This window comes from Idiotropiscis lumnitzeri, chromosome 18, assembly GCF_059441095.1.
Source record: "Idiotropiscis lumnitzeri isolate Australia: NSW breed Sydney's pygmy pipehorse chromosome 18, RoL_Ilum_1.0, whole genome shotgun sequence".
Classification (NCBI taxonomy): domain Eukaryota; kingdom Metazoa; phylum Chordata; class Actinopteri; order Syngnathiformes; family Syngnathidae; genus Idiotropiscis; species Idiotropiscis lumnitzeri.
This window is the reverse complement of record NC_142408.1, coordinates 5165359-5183158: the sequence shown is the minus strand read 5'-3', so window position 1 is coordinate 5183158 and position 17800 is coordinate 5165359. Positions and strand designations below refer to the sequence as shown.

Sequence of the window (17800 nt, the reverse complement as noted above, 5' to 3'; positions counted from 1 at the left end):
TACATGCCATGGCGAAGGACATGACGTTCCCACTCCAAATTGTTAGTGAAGCAGCGTCCACAGAATTCACAGGGAAGGCGCTTCTCTCCAGAGCTGCTGCTGCTGCTGCTGCTGCTCGTTGGTGAAGCGAGGACTTCTGGGAAACAAGAGTTTAATCGATTCCTCAGTTTGGTATTGATGTGGGACTTATTTAGATTTATTGTGAGATATGCTTTGATAAGAAACCTTGTAGGGCAGGCCTCTCTTCTTCCACCTCTTTGAACTGCTCCTTATTCTCCTCTTCCTCTTTGATGCTGTCCTCCCCCTCCTCGTCATCCCCCACGCCTCCCTCTTCGTCTGCCGGGTTCTCCTCCACCTCCATGCCTTGGTCCTCCTCCGCCACAGCCTTGCTTTCATCTCCCGCCATCTCCATCCTGTCACCCTGTTCCTGTTCTTCCTCCTGTTCTTCCAACTCCTCCTCCTTAGTCCCAACGTCGAGCTCCTCCAGCTCCTGCTGCTGCTGCTCCTCGTCACTGCTGCTGTTTTCCTGCTCCTCCATCATCTCCAGCTGGTCTAAGTTGACGCGGCCCATCAGCTCAAAGTTCCGGATGACCTGATCACAGCCACAATGTCTCTTTTGAGTTTGACATGCCACTGGAAAATTCGACTTACCACTGCCAAGAGTGAATAATTGATCCGCGCTGGCTGGTTTTTTTTTTTCCCCCTGAGAAGTATGCCGCCAAACAGCCCATTCAGAAAATTATAGCAATTAAGTTGAAAAAAAAAATGGTTCAGTAATCATATGGATTTTTTTCAGGGAATGTGATTTTCATCAAAGGGAAATTCTCAGTGATTTAACATGCAGCATTGTGTATTTAAAAAAATAAAACAAGATTTGGATTATTTGGTCACCTTGTGACCTTTAAAAATTCAAGAAATGAAGAAAAACTCTTTTTTTTAATTGGAATTCACGTAATCGGCCCCGATTTTCAATCACAGAATATGAGAGTAGATGTGTAATATTACGAGGTAAATCGTGTAAGAGAATCATTTAAATTGTTAAGTGAGATGAAAGTTTTGCCATCAAATTTTCTATCCAACTTGTATGTGTCAGAACGCAAGGACATAGGCGCGAATTCTGACAATTCCGACCTTATGCTCGAGGCGAAGGTGCTCCTCCAGCTGACCGCGGCGGCGGCTGTCGTAGTAGCACAGCTGGCAACGGTAGGGCTTGAGCTCGTGCTTGTGCAGGTGCAGCTGCAGGGCGTCGTCGCTGGAACAAGTGAACGTGCACTTGTGGCAACGGAAAACCACACCCTGGAGGTGACGCGACAGTTTGGAGCGATTCACCTCCAGCGGACCCACACGCTCTTCTGGCGGAAATAAAAAAGACACAACATGAGGTTACACCTGCTCAATCTCAGTGGCATCCATCTTTTTGATATTCGACAGCACTTGTCCTCATGAGGGTCAAGATTTGAACCCAGAAAACTCTGAACTGTGAACTTCGCTTGGGTCCGTGTATGAGATTGGCACGCGCAAATGACATTTTTACAAGTAAACTACAAGATCTACCCTTGCAGATGTAGCCGGCTGTGCATGTGACATGGGCAATTGGCGACGGCCTTGCACACCCAATCGAGCATCTGTGTGTTTGCTCTTAACTCACTCAATCAATAAGACGTATATATACGTTTTGAAAGTTGTAGTCCCCGCCTCCCGAAGACGTATTTATACGTCTTATCCTTTTGCGTCAGAGCTCCATGTTTTTATATCTTTAGGAGACAATATTATGCAGGCCTAATCAGTCAAAATCCAGAAAAAACTAAACAAAACGCTGTGATTGAGGTGTTTCCTCTCGTGAAAACTGCTGGGATTCAATGAGTTTTAATGAAATGCTTGTTAACTCTAAGACTAAAAATGTTTCACATGCTGTATTCTTGTAAATGACACACAGAAGTGTGTTGAGATAGCTTGTGTACCTCTGTGGAGAACAATGTGGTCGATCATACTGCTCTTGTATTTGGTGTGGTAGAGACAGAGAGGGCAGCGAAGGTCTTTCTGGACGTCCTCCGACGCGTTGTTGCCGCCGCTGTTGTTGTTGTGGCCCGCCTCCACGTGCAAGGTAAACGTATTCCTAAGAACATTAAGAGCTCTGTTAACATCATCTCCAACTTCAATTATTCAGGCAAAGTGGTGTCTCACTTGTAGCAGGTGAAGAAGGAGCAGTCCTTGCACTTAAAGAGCTTCTTGCCACCATGGCGGTCCCGGTAGTGTCGCCGCAGGCTCTGCATGTAGCCTGAGCTGAACTCACAGAACTCGCAGGTGAGGATGCTGTCGGGCCGGTGGTCGCCAGGGGACGTGTGACTGCGAGAAGGGATCTGGTAATGGCTGAGCTGCTCGCGGACGTCAGCCGGCTCCCAGTATGAGGCGTCTGAAAGATGAGCACACACTCTGGTATTAAATGCTGCACATCCATATTTGAATTGAGCTAAAATAACGAGGGGGAAAAAATTATATATTCTGTAATTGTAATATGCCCAAAAATATTTTATTTTGATTAAAAACACGTTTTATAATTTATAATATATAAAAAATATATATTTATAATGTAATATTAAAAAAAAGACTGAAAATTTGTAAAACATGGAATCAAATATTGTTTAATCAAACCATCCCATTTTAAGACAACACTAAATATTGAGTAAAAACATTTTGCCAAAAGTCATAAAAAAATCTTAATTTATAAGAATACAGTACATACAAAATATTGCATACACTTAAAGATTCCCCTCCCCACCCAAGAAGTTATTTTTTTCCCCTCAATGTGACACCAACATGCTGGATGAGATTACATGTAAATAATTCCTAATATTAATATTAATTCCTAATATTGTGGGCGGTGAGTCTTAATGTTTTTGATTGGTAGATATTTTAATTTGATCTTTAATATGTTGTGGTAAATGAACAACTCTTGCCAAATAATTGCCACGAATACTCAATTTAAATTTCAATCTCATGCCGACATCCCACTCGGGTAATCGATCGCTCATCGTGCGGAAGCGGCGGCGCAGCAAACGTGCTCGTGCTTCAGCCGTTCTTTCATGAAAGCTTATGTGAGTGAGCGAGCTCATCTTCTCGCCCTACTTCGAGGCGCAGACACATCAATAAATAAACCACTGTGACACTTACAGAATATCTATCTACCTGAAAAATGCACCATTCAGCAGTCAGGAATTTGCTGAAACATTGCGGTTCAGCTCTTTTTCAATAAATGAAAAAAAAAAAGTTTGAATGTCAAAATTCCTACATAGTCTCACGAGAGACCTTTAAGGCACACTGCTAATGTTGCGCATGTACGAGGCTGCTTGGTCTCTCCAATGTCGAGGTCATTGCACTCCACCGTACTGCAGAAACAACATTGCTGAGTTAGCTCAGAGGGATTTTGTCCTTGAGGTGGACATCTTTTGACTGAGGGTGTTGCTGGGGTTTGAGTTGCACCGGTATGTATTATTATTATATATAACGGAGGACAAGACCCAAGATGGGCCATTTTTCAGTTCATATTTTTTTTAATCAGGAAACAGAAAATACTTATCATTTTCTTTTGTATCCATTTATTTTGGAAAAATTAGAAAATAAGTGACGACTTTAAAAAACGCCTACTTTTAATGAGGAATATGGCCACGCCCCCCTCCCCTCTCCCAAGCGCCGTTTAGATTAAATAACCAAGACTTCAGTCGCCTCAATTTCAATTTACAACAATTCTGACTTCATTTGCAACCCGGCATAAATCAGATTGTCTATCTTCTAATGCCAATCCCTTATCTCACGGTCATACGAATGCCATACCTTCCGGAGTCAAAGGGCTGTGCTCTGCATTGGTGGTCGGCCGCGTGGGGGTCCTGAGGGCGGCGTGTGCGGCCTGCGTGGCGGCCCGCAGTTTAGGGAGGGTGAGGGCCTCGCCGTGGTCTCGCAACGAATGCTCCTTCAGCTGGCTGATGGTCATGGAGGAGAAGGGGCAGGACAAGCACTTGTACGTGTGCTGCTCACCTGATGGCGGGCGGATAATATGCAAAATATTACAATATGCAGAGGTGCATTGTCATAGTTATATTAAGTTGTTATGAGCGAGTAGGGAATGTAGATACAGAATTTCCGCAAATAGCAGCCAGGGATTATTGGGAACAGTTAATTAAGTGGACGAGACACCTGGCACGATAGCCACTAATTGTAAAAAATAAAGTACATTAAAATGAGTATCAAATAAAAACATTTGGTCTTACAACCTTCTCTCTGTTCTCTACTATAAATTATTTATATAACACATGCAACAATAATGAGTATTGTGGGTGTGATATTTACCGGTATGTGCCTTGTGCAGGTGGCTCTTCAAGCGGCTCACGTAGGCAGACTTAAAGGGGCATAGTTTGCACTTGAAGGGTTTGTGGTGGCCGTGGTGAGACTGCATGTGTCTGTCCAGACTAGTCATGAGAAGGAGAGACAAGATGTACAAATGTTCAAAGTACAACAAAAGGGATGGAAGATAAAAAGATGGGACTGGTTCCTAAGTGCATTTTCTAGAACGGGGAGCTGCGACGGTGGAGGAGAGGGGGAACTCATCTACCCACAATCCCCTGGTGGGAATGCCTGTGGGGAAGCTGGCTGTGTTTTGAATGCCAGCCTGCCTAGGTGGCAGGGGAGTGCAGCCTGTTTCTAGGTCAGGGCGCACAGTATACAATGGGGATTACACCTGACTCGCAGTCCTGCTCGCAGTCTGATGGATCAAAAACAAATTGTGCCTGTCCCCAAACGGACAGGCCGTCTTTGCTCAGTCAAAGCAATTTAATGGTCAAGGAAAACCGATCGAAGTGGAAGTATTCCTTGGGCAAAAAAAATAAAAAAATAAAAAACACCAGTCGACAGCAAATTTTAATCATAGTTAGCTTTATGTGTCTACTATTTATTTTTGACACAACACATGAAGTTTTTTAGATCTTTTTTTATTTAACCTACATAAGCTTGCACAATTGTAATTTATAGTTATGACGTTTCGGTATAAAAAAAAAATCCGCCTGTTGTTGAACTTAATTCATAAATATTGCTTAATATATTATTAATATACTCATAATATATTATTAAAATATTGCAAAATAAGAACAGGCTCTTACAATTATTATAATGAACACGTGACGTGCAAGAGAAGACAAGAGCAGGTTTAGAATTAGTACAAACAATAAATATAGAAAGGTTTACTTGCACCTCCGATAAGAGTATTGTAAAAATTTGAACGGTGAATAATTTATTGGAAATATAAAAAAAAATAAAAGTGTTCAAAGGAAGTTCAAATAAATAAATCTAAATTAATATAATTTATTATATGTACTATAATATAAAACACGGAACTTAACACTGTGTAGTCTGTTTACTTTTGAGGATAAGCGATTTGGATAATGAATGGATTTACTTTTATTTGATGTTTGAGATAAATACAATAAATACAGTAAATTTTAATCGATATTTGCAGCCCTAGAAATGTTATGAATGTATAAATCAAATTTTAAAAACTAAGATAATTACATCAATATTTTTTTTTTTTTCAAATAAAATGAGGTACATAAATATACTATTAAACAGAAATCTTGATGGATGTTGCTGCCACTCACTTGTGTCTGAAGGGTGAGGCAAACTGGCAGTACTGGCAGCTGTACTTGTCCTCCCTGATGATCATGGCCATGGCCGAGTGGCTCCTCTCATGGGAACGGAGGCCCTGCATGGACATGAAGACCCGGTCGCACTGGGCGCATGGGTGGCCCCCCGTCACGAGACGTTGCTTCAGCGTCGAGGACCTCCCTTCGACGGCATCCAGATCTGGTTCCATTGTTTCTGTAGCAACGTCGGACGAAGCCGTGGGGAGCGAGGCGAAGCCCTTCGCGCCCTCTTCGGGTCTCTCGAGGTTTCCAGTTTCATCTTCCTCCAAATCACCGTTAACGAGTCTCTCCGACGGCACGGTGAGGGCCACCTCACTGATTTCCTGCTGAAAATTGAAGATTGACTCAGTTTATTATTGGGCTATGAAAAACATTATATTTGCTCACTTCAATGCTACGAAAAAAAAAACAAAAAAAAAACCGCTACAACTGCAGGCCCAAAAATATGCGGACTCTGGTCTGGATTTCAACCGAGATGCCTCAAACGGACCAAGACCTCATTTTGGCCAACCATTAATCGCGAGGTCTTCTCGACATATTTTGAACATAGAGAAGCAGGACATGAAGCTTCAGCTTCAGTGTATACGCCATTTGAAACCATTTTAGTCTCTTCATCCTTATTCTTGTGTCGTGCGCCCAACTTCATTTCATTCCAGTCTATTGGCAAGAGGGCATGTTTTTCCATCTCTCCGTGTCTTCTGCAGATGCTCTCCGCGGCTGTCACAAGTCGGCGGACAATCACCATTTATTTTTTTTCATAGCCTCGAGGAGGCTCATCCGTGCTTGTGGAAAACCCTGACCCGGCACTTCATGCAGCCATAAAATACAATGTGGCATCTCCACAGTGAACCTCTCTCCATAGCGTCTGTAAAAAGCACCACCTGAGAAGGGGGAAGGTTTCCTTAAAACGCATAAATGAAACTGTAGCTATGGCGCAGTGTGCAGGTTTACAAGTATCAAGTCCATTAATGTCCTCCATTTGGTTAAGGCCTTGTATCCTCAGGCTTTCCCGGTCTCCGCGGAATACTAATGCTCCAACGGATACCCGCCGCTACCCTAAAAGTAATAGCTCCCGCTCTCTCCGTTCTCCTCACCCCCCCTCCTTCCCTCTCTTGTGCCGTCTCGAGGGGGAAGCCGGCAGACGCCTCTGGCGCAAACGAAGGCGAATGGGGAAGAACAAGATGCGCGCGTCAAGAGAAAACAGATCGCGGGGAACTGATAAGCAAGCTGTGGTGATGAAGTCAGAAAGACTGTCACGCTTTAAAATGACAGTCGCACCAAATCCAGAAAAAAAAATAAATGTGAGTGTGAATTATTTTTTTTTGTCTAGACGCGATTGGCAAGTGACCAATCCCAGATGCCACTGAGGACAAGCGTTCGCGAAAAACAGTTGGCTGAATGAATTTGTAGTGTGCCACTTTGAGGATCCATTTAAGTACTGAACCTTGAAGCAATTAAAAAAGCAGTAAAAACATTTACCTTGACATGCCCCTCTTTGACCTCTCCGTACTGGACATGCTTCCTCAGGTGATTGCAGATGGCTCGGATGGTTGTGTGCACCTCAACGCAGAAGTTACACCTGAAGCCAATCGGAGCTTTGTTTGCGCCGCTTTCCTGTCAATGACCCCCCACAAAAATAACAGACGTCACACATTTGATTTGCCCACTTTACAAAAACTGTTCAGATTTGTAGCGTTTGTTTTGGAATAACCAGAAAAGTCATCACCTTAAACCAATCTTAAATGACTTTTCTATGGCATTTAAACCTAAAGTCAAATATGCATTAAGGGATGTTAATGGTAATCCTTATGAAATCTTTTTTGAAATTAATTTCCAAATCTCATTAAATTTTATACTCCCACTTAGTGTGAGTGAGCGAATTAACAAACTCCTAAAAGATATTTCAAAGCGTTTTGGCTGCTTTGTGTACAGAATTAGATGATTGATTGAATGATTACTATTAAGTAAACATCTCAGATATACGAATTAAGCAATCACATGGCACAATTCATAATAGTTTTAAGACATTGTCACAACATCATTGCATCACATTAACATTTCCTTTCCCAACTTATCCTTTCTTACCTTCTCAGACTTGCCGTCTGGTATGGCCGCTGCTTTGTGTTTGCTGAGCAGCTGACGCCTCCTCTCGTGCCGAGTGGCCCTCTTCTGAAATTCGTTGTTGTGATTGAGCAAATGCGTGGCGAGCGTGGGGAGGGACAAGAACTTCAGCTCGCAATGGGAACACTGGAAGGACTCAGAGGCGTCTGCGTCATCTTCGGGATCCGGTGACACGGCAAAGTCCCTCTTGAAGTCCGCCCTGTGGTGGTCGTTGTAGTGCATAGACAGCAGCAGGCCGGTTCTGAAGGATAACCGGAAACATTTGAGACACTTAAACGGCAGCCAATCCCCGTCCTGCTCGGAATCGGGGGCGTCCTCCAACGCCTCCTTGTCGTCCACTTCCATAGGACTATCCTCGGGTTTCTCGGGTTCTTTGGCATAGATGACAGTAAAGTAGCGACTGAGCTTGCTAGCGTGCTGCTTCTTGGGGAAGACACCGGGATGGCGTTTAATATAGTGTGACACAATGCTCTTCCTGCTGAATGCCTGGAAGGGACAAAGAGAACACTTTCGCCTCTCTACGGCCAAGCGGACTTCTTCGCTCATCTCTGAATTCTCCTGTTCCGAGGGGGGCGGTAGTATTACTTTGCTGGGTTTCTCAGTCATCGTCTTGGAAGCAGCCAGGCAGTGTGTATAGTAGGCGTCAATATCATGGCGCTTCTGGTAGTGCGCTGCCAGGCCCTTCCGAATCGGGTTGGTGTATGAACACAGCGCACATTTGAAGACGTTGTTTTTCCCCTCGGGCTGAGCACGGACATTGTTGTGCTTGATACGGTAGTGGCGAGCGATGCCTTTGCGCGTGGAGCAGAAGTATTTGCAAAGCTGACATTTGAACACGGCATGCTTCTCGGGCTTATTGACAGGTAACTGCGAGAGGGTGAAGTCCACGTCGGCGGCCTCCTGGACTTTGCCTGCGCTTGATGTATGGCTGGCGCTGCATTCCGCTACTGGCTCAGTGTCTTGGCTGACTGAGTAATTTGTCAAACCGGGAGTGAAAATCTCAGTGGCCGACTGATTGTGGTACTTTTCGTAGTGGATTTTGAGTTTCTCCAGCGTTCCGTGCGTGTAGGAGCACATTTTACACCTGTACGCACCGTAGCCCTGCCTTTGCGTCTTGTTCTTGTCCTCTGCCTCATTTGGGTCGGAGATTTGCTCAATGTCGTTCGCAAAGTCCTCCGCTGTAACTTTCACCAATGGGTGTCTTTTCTGGTAGTGCGTGAGGACGCCATGGATGCGGGAGTTCACATAAGGACAGTGGCGACACTTGTACACGGAGCTGGGGTTGATGTCCGCCTCCTGCGCAAAGTCTGCGGCTTTAACTTTCATACCGGGGTGCTTCTTGCCGTAGTGGGTGAGGAGGCCATGGAGGCTGTTGTACTCGGACAGACACACAGTGCACTGGTAGGGATTATTCGAAATAGAAAGACGTGGGTGAGCGGGATGTGGGTTGCTCTCACGAGGTGGTGTGGCAATGTAGAGAGCGCCGTCGTCTTCGACAGATTGGCAATTGAAAGACGAATGTTCTTTCTCATCTGAAGGGTTTCCTTTAATAATATCCAAAATCACAGAGTCATCCCCTTGGATCGCCCACGGGTGGACTGCCTGATAGTGACTCGTGATGTCATACACAGTGCAAGCCTCAAAGGCGCAGTCCCTACATTTGTAATGTTTTGTTTCTAGGTTCCCGCCTTGGTGAGTGGTCTCAGGTCCGGCCCAAAGCTTACTGGCCATGTAGGCGTAGTCCACATTATGCTCCGGGTGGCGTCTTTGGTAATGGAGAAGCAGGCCTTGGGGTTCAGTGTGGGAGTAAATGCACCACTCGCAGTGATAGCCCGCCGCCACAATGCTATCTTGGTAAGCCCAGTGTAAAATGGTCAAGGCTGTGGCCTTCACGGTCGGGTGATCCTTCTTGAGATGCTTCTTGAGGGCGTAGACATAAGGGGATGTGTAAGAACAGTGTCGGCACTTCAGGGAACGTAGGGGTGTGGTATTTTCAGATTCTGCAGGGGCCTGGACGGCGGCGGCGGAAGAAACACTGCTCGACTGCGCACGCTCGCGCTGACTCCGGACGACGGCGGTGTGACGGCGCACGAGGTCGGCGTTAGCCTTAGTTTCCCGATGCTTCTTCTGGTAATGAATTAGCACCCCTTTGACGGTCCGGTTGCCGTAATCGCAGTGCTGGCAGAAGAAAAGCTCATCCTCACACTTCTCTCCACTTCCAAGTTTAGGGCTCGAGTTGTTGGAGTCATCATGGCCATTGTTTGGGAATTGCGTCATAAACTGCTTAGGTGCTGCAATTTGTAATTCATCAATTAGTTTCAGCAAGCCCGGGGTGGGGGCGCCATGTTTGATATATTTGGCGGTCACCTTTACTTCTGGGTGTCTCTTTTGATAATGCACCAACACACCCACAACAGATTTGTTACTGTACACACAGTGCTTACAGTAAAACATATCCTCGTCTGATCCATAGAGTGCCGCGCTTGATTTTTTGGGGGTAGTTGTTGTGTTTAAGTTAATCGAGGCGCTAGCGACGGGCTGATCCACCGAGACAACCTTCATAGATTTCTGTATGCGAAAATAAGACGCCTTCTGCTCAGGGTGTTTCTTTTGATAGTGGACCAAAACAGAATGCATGTTGGGGCTGGAAAAAGAACACACATCACAATCATAAACGACGACACTTCCGGCCATGGCGTCCTTGAGGGGATACACCTCTGCGCCCGATTCAGGGGTCTTGGATGCCGTTTTAATCAGCGGGCTTGAGGAGGATCTTGGAGTGGACGTGGCCGAGTTCAACGCTTTGGGGCCAGAGTTTAGTATCTCCCTCAGAGTTTGCGATTCGCCGGACTTGTGCGACTGCTCCACAACGTAGCTGGAGAAGATCATCGCATTGTTGATCTTCACGGTGGGATGCATTCTTTGGTAGTGGGGCATCAGGCTTCGCACATTGGGGCTGGTATACGAACAGAAGCGACACATGTACACCAAATTGGGCTGGTTAAAGTTGAGCACATTGCTGGCTTCCGGGTGGTGATCCATGTAGTGTTGGTGTAGATCGTTGTAGTTTTTGTACTCAATGTAGCATTCTAAGCAGCGAAAGACAGCACTCTGGTCCTCAGAGTCCAGGATGTACTTAAAGCTGAATTTGATGTACGGGTGCATCCTCTGGTAATGGGTGCTGACGCTACGAGCAGACTTATTGTGGTAATCGCAGTGTTTGCAGTAGAAACGCGCCATTCCAGGATCCCCGGAATAGTCACTGTTCTCCAGGGTCGCCTCTCGACTATCAGTCAGATCGCCTGAAATGTTTTCACTGTCGTCAGAGAGAGTCAGGGACAGAGGAAGGCTCCTGGATTTGGATTTCGGGTTGCTTTTTCGTTTGCCTATCCTGACTCCCTTGTGAGATGAATCCCTTGAGTGAGGCTGTAGTATGTTGTAAGCAAAGACGGCATTTTTCCCGTCATGGTCTCTTCCCGCATTGCTGTTATGTTCGGCCATGTCCTCATCATCCATGTCATCCAGATTAATGATCAAGTCCTGCTGGCTTTGACTTATTTTGCTTTGCAGGTTGCTCGCAATTTCATCAATTCTCGTTCTTTTTTTAACTGAGGACAAATCCAAAGGCAAGTCGTTGATGGACTTTCTCGCGCGTTTACCACCGACTAAGGGTTTTTTGGTGGCAAGCCCTAAAATGGAGGTCTGGGTTTTTTGAAGACAGGTTGGCGAGGCTGCTGCATCCGTGTCCAGCTGGTCGGCCAACTGACTTTCAAAGACCGTGGGATCCATGTCGTCACAGTAGGAGTGCTTGTGCTGCTGGTGAACCCTCAGTCCTTTCAGAGTGGTGGTGGAGTAGTTGCACAGCGTGCAGCGGTGTGGATTCTGCGGGTCGTTCAACACGCTGGTTGACTTTTTTCCATTCATCTTGGAAATACTTACATTGCCGCCGTTGACGGGCTCCGTCATACTGTCATTGTGAGATTCTGGGCTGTCGCTTGTCAAGTCCATGGTCTCCACGTCGGAGGAACTGTGGCTCTGTTTGTGCGTTCCTAATTTAAGTGGGCTGGTGCAAATAAACGGGCATTCATCACATTTATACACGGTGGTTTTACCAGACAGGTGAATGTTTTCAATATGTCGTGAGATGCTACGTCTGTGCATGGTGAGGAAGGAGCAAAAGGGGCACTGGAAACGGTTCTGGTACTTCCTGAACGGTATTCCCTTTGTCTCCAGCAGCTTATTGTCCTCGTCTGTTAATAGCTCCTTCGCGTCTGCCGACAGCGTTCCAGTGTAGTTGGGATCGTCTATATCACCGAGCTCTTCATCTTCACCCTCTAAGCTACTCCGTGAGTCCTCTTCATTTAGTAAGTTGGTGTCCATCCCACTGCCACTGTTGGGCCTCTTGGGTGAAACAGAGAATCCTGCGCTGACGGGTGTGACTGCAGCAATCTCCGCAGACACGTTTTCAAGCATTTCTCCTATTGACTCCTCATATTCTTCAGTCAAAGCTGTCTTTGATCTCTTTGGGCTTTGGGACGGGGAATCGGGTTTAGGTGAGCTCGCACACGCATCACCTTCCGGCTTGGGAATGCTGGACACTATATTGACCTTGTCGCTGTGTTCCTTGACCACGTGATTGGTCCAGCTAGCCTTCTGGTCAGTCTGATAGTCACACCATTCGCAGGCTAAAGTCCCCCTCATGGGGCCACTGGATGAGCACGACTCGTCAGGTTCGGCGCTCTCTGAGGCAACTCCGGATCCCCCCGAGGGAACTTGCCTATGATACATAACGTGATGTTTCATCATCCTTGCTTTGCGTGGAGTCTTGTAGGTGCAATACTGGCATGAATACACCTTGGAATTGTCTGTTTGTGAGGAGATCTGTGCGACTACATCCTCCTCGACAACATTGTGCACTTTCCTGGTGTGGTTCCTCAGGAACGACCTGGATCTGAAGTAACGGACGCAGAACTTGCACTGGTAAAACAGCAGATGGGTGTCAGCGTTTTGCTTCGGAGACGTCTTGCTGGAGCAGTCGGCAGAGTTGGGACCTGAACAAAAGATTAGTCAATGCGTTAGACATTTGCTCTATGAGGCTGGATTTTAATTCAAACTCAAGTGACTCAGTCACCCCACCCGCCACATTTTTTTTTTTTTTGCTCCCATATGGTATCATTATGGGTATACATTTTCGGCATACGAAACGAGAGGGAACTGAGGCAGTTCCAGCATACGGAATGGAATTTAACAATTAATTATCTAAGTTATTGTGTTTTCCACCAGTGTGTTTAAACTAATTGCTAAAGTCAGCAAATGTCACTATTAAGTTTTGAATTATGTCGGCCACATAATGTCATATGAAGAGTTTTATTTAATGATGCACTACCGCTGTATCATGATAGTATCGTTGGCCAACCAAATTTCAGTTAAGATGCCGTTCCTATTTTAAATGGACGGTAATATCTTAATTCACATGGGAGGCTTACTCATTCCAGCTTTTGGAGGTGTGTAATTCTTGTCGTCCTTGTCTCCAGTTTCCTGCGCTTCTGCTGCTTCATCTGCCTGCTTGACGTCGTTGCCGTTGTCATCTTCTTCATCTTCTTCCTCCTCCTCTTCATCTTTCAGAGAGTCCGAATCATCCGCGTCGGTGGGCTGCAGGAAAACTGTGTGCACTTCCTGAATGTGGCTCTTCAAGTCGTCGTATGAGTCGGCGCGGAAGTCACAGCCGTCGCATTGCAGTACCTCCATCACTAAACGGGGGGAGCACTCCCTGGAAAATCAGGGAAACCTGGAAGGAAAGCAGACAAAATGCGATTCAGAGATTTCAAAAAGAGGATAACAATGTTCCTTTATTAAAAGCTGGAGAGAAAGAGCATCTTTGTACTGCTACTGTGTCCTCACAGACCTCAACAAGGATCAAATTAAGGCCATCATTGGAGGTCAGCTATTGGCTAGGAGCAGACACTTGCAAAAGTGAGCAGTGAATGTAAAAATGTGTGTGGGGCTTTTTATTTTTAATTGTCACTGACTTTTGCCATTAATTGGACTGCATTCCTTTGTTTAGTTTCAGGTTGACAAACCCGTCAAGTCATCTGCTTTGTTCGTATGGGCCAGGGGCCATTTCAGCACAGTCATCGAAAACAAGCGCTCAAAACATTCTCAAATATTCTACCATCCATGAATAAATTAAATATTGTTATTTCCTCCACAAACAATTAGTCGAACATTGTTTCTCGACTTTTAAAAGTTTGAGGTTTCTTTAGCAGTACACCTTTTTCCAATTTCATCATTTATGTAATCACAGCTGATGATCTCTAACATAATTTGGACTAAAAGAGTCAGCAAAATGCAGAAATCCAGAGACTGGAAGAACGCAACCAGCTTTCCAAGTACGACTGGTAGACAAGGGAAGAGCTCCAAGTGAACCACAATGGCCCTGAGCAAGCAGGGGATCCATTGTTACGGCCTCATGTTACAGCCGCGCCCTTCTCTCTTGGCATTTCAAAACCGTTTTCCACCAAGTGGCCTCTAAATGACAGTATTCTTCACATGGGAACCAAAAGGGGGTTTGGGGGTGAATGCCGTCTGCCAGGAGTTGGCGGAGCCTATGCCATGCCACAGCAAGTTAATGGGCGCGATAGTACATGTGCTTTCATCTAGTCAGCTGGAGCTCTGACAGGCGGTGACTGAGCTGCTTAGTTCCTCCTCTGAGCTGAGCTTCAAGGGCAGCCATTTTAAGAGCTGGCTATGTGCACTTAGGTGTTCAGCCAGCAGCGCAACATGGACCCACGGACCTGATCCTCTTCCTCAACGGGGAAAAAAAAAAAAAAGGCTGGGCGGCCTGTCACAGAGGAAGTGCTGACAGAAATCTATCTGCCAGATGTACAACACAAGCTCAGCAAAAAGCATCTCACACACTCACCGGCTCGACTCGGCCTCTTGATTGTCAGGACATTATCTGTCGCATCAGGAGATTTTAAGAGAAATGCCAGGGTTTGCGCTCTGTGAGTTGCAGCAACCCTTGGTGGAAAAAGACGGAATGTACAGCCTCTCCGCTGCTTCCACTCATTTTGTGGAAGCCGCCAACGACATTCCACAAGGGGGTCGAAAAATGCAAGGCATGTTTGAACTTCTTTATCTGGGAGTTGTGCAGGGCCTCAGGAGAGCAAGAGAAGGGGCAGAAGGGGATTCAAGCGGGGCAAAAGGGGAAGGGTGGGAGGAGCAGGGAGCGTGACGGAGCAACCTGGAAGATCTTTTGGTGGAGAGCAGCGCAGGACAAAGCCATCAGACTGGGCTCCCCAGATTCCAAAGTCTAAAGACATTTGTTAATCACCAACCGGTCTCGCTGCATTGGCCAGCTCTGCCAGTAGTCACACCCTCCACTCTGCAGCTGCATCGCCTCAAAGAAGGCCTTTGAGTATGCCAGCATTAAGCTGATTAGAAATGCTGAGGCTTCGTCCCCAACTGTTGGCTATTGCTACGATCTCGTGTTGTCAAGACGGAAATACATTTATGGGTTTAGAAAAAGGGGACTGATAGAACATCTGGAAAGAAGGTGTTCTCCAACTGTCCAGTGGGGGGAGAGGATAGAGGGGGCTTGTAGTAGAAAGATATAAAAAGCACTGAGCATCTTATTTGTTCATCCATCCGTTTCATAGTCGTTTGCTTTCACCACATTTTTGTGAACATGTGTTGGTCTGAAGGCAAATACAATCAGCATGGCCTTGATGTCATGGTCCCTTGTAGTTATCAATTTCCCCGTTTTGGACTTTGGCCCTTGGGGCCTTTGAAGTTGCATCTACAGTTTGGACTGTTGTTCACGTCCCATCTTTTACTTTTTCTACCCACCTGTATCTCATGAGTCAAGCTACCATGACACAGACAATGTGTAGTCACAAAATTCCTACCCTTTGACCAGTCAATTGGAACAGCTCTCATTCTGCGTTTAAATCAGTGTGTGCATAGAATCCAAAATTCTTCACTGCGGGGTACGGGCGGGACTTCTCTCATTTACAAATGACACTATTGATTTATGACCTCGTTAAATGTTACCAGTGGGGAACAAGCTTGTTTGTCAACAAATTATTGAAACTCGTTCAACTTCTACTTAAAGTTACGTTGTGTGGACGTGTCCTAATTGCTATCCCGTCTTGTCGCTCCCTCAACTGTTCAGATGTTGAGGTAGGCAGCTTGAAATAGAATATGAAATAGAGCCAAATATTCAAAGAATAGATGGAATTGTCCAGTCATTCTATTGTACCTCAAAGTACACAATGTAAATGCCATAATGCAACAAATTCCTTGCCTTTTTTTTTTCCATAGCACACGACGATGAAATGGATTATTCCCAATTTGTTACATGGCATCGCTGCGTCACAGTACTCCAGAAAATAACAACCAATAAAAGCTAAGGAGCCAAATCAGCACTCTGTGACATCGTACAAAGGAGTCAGTGAGCAGAGTAAAACAGTACTACTGAATAATAGAAAAAAAAAACAATTTAAAGCTTTAAAAAAAACCTTGGGTGGCCGCATCTGCATGCTGTTGAAGAAAGTGTCCACCCTGGATCGAATTTTCCAGAAATTTAATTTTACAGTTTATAAGTCACAATGATGGAAAAATGTTTTGTAATAGTGTATTTCAGTCTTATTTTTTTTACATCCCAAAATTCTGGCATTTGAACAAGGGTGTGCAAAAGTTGTATATCGACGCAATATGTTACATTTGGCCCACTAACAAACGTCATACCCGACCAACTTGCTGATCTCGTCACTCTTTGGATGTCATGAAGATTTCTAAGCGCACGTTAAAGTGCAAAGACATCGCTCCGCTCAAACAATGGCTTTACGTGTCTCGCTCGCTGGCTGGGAGTCTGCTTTTTTTTTTTTTTTTATCAGCTGGCATGTTTCAGATAACAACAGTGTCTTACACACACAAACACACACACACACAAAAAAAGCAACGTCTGATCCAACCTGACTGACCTTCATATTCTAATCGGACTTACTTGCAACATGCTGTGATAAAAGGCACGACCATGACATTTCATGAATGAAGAGCGGGTAGAATTACAAACAGGATGCCAAATTGTCATTTGAAATGTTTTGGATTTTTACAAACGTATATTAAAAATAGACGCTGTCGTCTCTGGCGCGTTGTGGGGTTTCCTTTCACAAGAAGGCCCTCTCAGACCAAGTTGACAGTAAACAAAAACTTCATGGAACAAAGACGGCTTGAGATGAGGGTGAAGCGGATGAAGTGAGCGGCTAGGTATGGCCGTGATGATCCATTTTCATTTTATTTATTTCCGTAGAACAATTAAATGCTCAACTATTCGATGGCAGAAAATGCACAAAACCCAAGAGTCCACCTCTTGCCATTCATACAAAGGAACAGGTCTTGGCTTTCTGCAAATATTTCAGCTTTGTGGTCAATTACGCAGAACCAGAATTCCCACAGAGCAAGTAAAGATTATCATAAGTATTATTAATACAAGACTTTTGGAGATATTTTTGTTTGTTGGTTCTTCAATGCACATAACCAGAAAGGCAAGTTTTGGGCAAGTTTTAGCCTTGACGTGACTCAGGACTCACACATCTTGAAGGGAAACTTAAAAAAAAAAAAAAAAGGAATGAGAAAAAGATGAGCTCCCGTTTCACTTCATCTGACAATCACGCTCATCATAATTATTAAATAATAAAAAAAAAAAAAATGTAGATTAACCCCACCAAGGAAGTCATGCCATGACTGAATCGCTGTTTGGGCATCAGATCTATTTAGTGGTCATCAACTGTTCATTGTGTCTCAAAGCAATTCCTACGACTACAGCACTGCTCCTTAAAAAGCAACTCGAATGAAAACATCACTAGAATCAATTCCCAAAACGACACAGACGCGAAATCGGACAAAAGGCATGCTGTTACTCTCGTCTTGATAAGCAGATCACTTTTTAAATCAGTCACGTTTCAGAACTTGCGAGAAGACAAAAC

The 17800-nt window shown here is 45.1% G+C and overlaps 1 protein-coding gene across 3 annotated transcripts in view; it reads right to left on the bottom strand.

Moving 5' to 3' along the window:
- Window positions 1–17800, bottom strand: part of znf462 (zinc finger protein 462) — a 31352-nt gene that overhangs the window by 3296 nt on the left and 10256 nt on the right. For 2 of the 3 annotated variants that reach the window (XM_088281233.1, XM_088281234.1), the window contains exons 2-12: window positions 13298–13599; window positions 7776–12862; window positions 7170–7304; window positions 5646–6016; window positions 4345–4463; window positions 3832–4032; window positions 2185–2413; window positions 1962–2116; window positions 1132–1352; window positions 226–592; window positions 4–136 (exon numbers count right to left, since the gene is read on the bottom strand). In XM_088281233.1, coding sequence (XP_088137359.1) covers window positions 4–136; window positions 226–592; window positions 1132–1352; window positions 1962–2116; window positions 2185–2413; window positions 3832–4032; window positions 4345–4463; window positions 5646–6016; window positions 7170–7304; window positions 7776–12862; window positions 13298–13559 — 7280 coding nt within the window. In that variant the 5' untranslated portion in view covers window positions 13560–13599. The remainder of the gene's footprint in view (window positions 1–3; window positions 137–225; window positions 593–1131; window positions 1353–1961; window positions 2117–2184; window positions 2414–3831; window positions 4033–4344; window positions 4464–5645; window positions 6017–7169; window positions 7305–7775; window positions 12863–13297; window positions 13600–17800) is intronic. The other variant, XM_088281235.1, reaches the window with a different exon arrangement.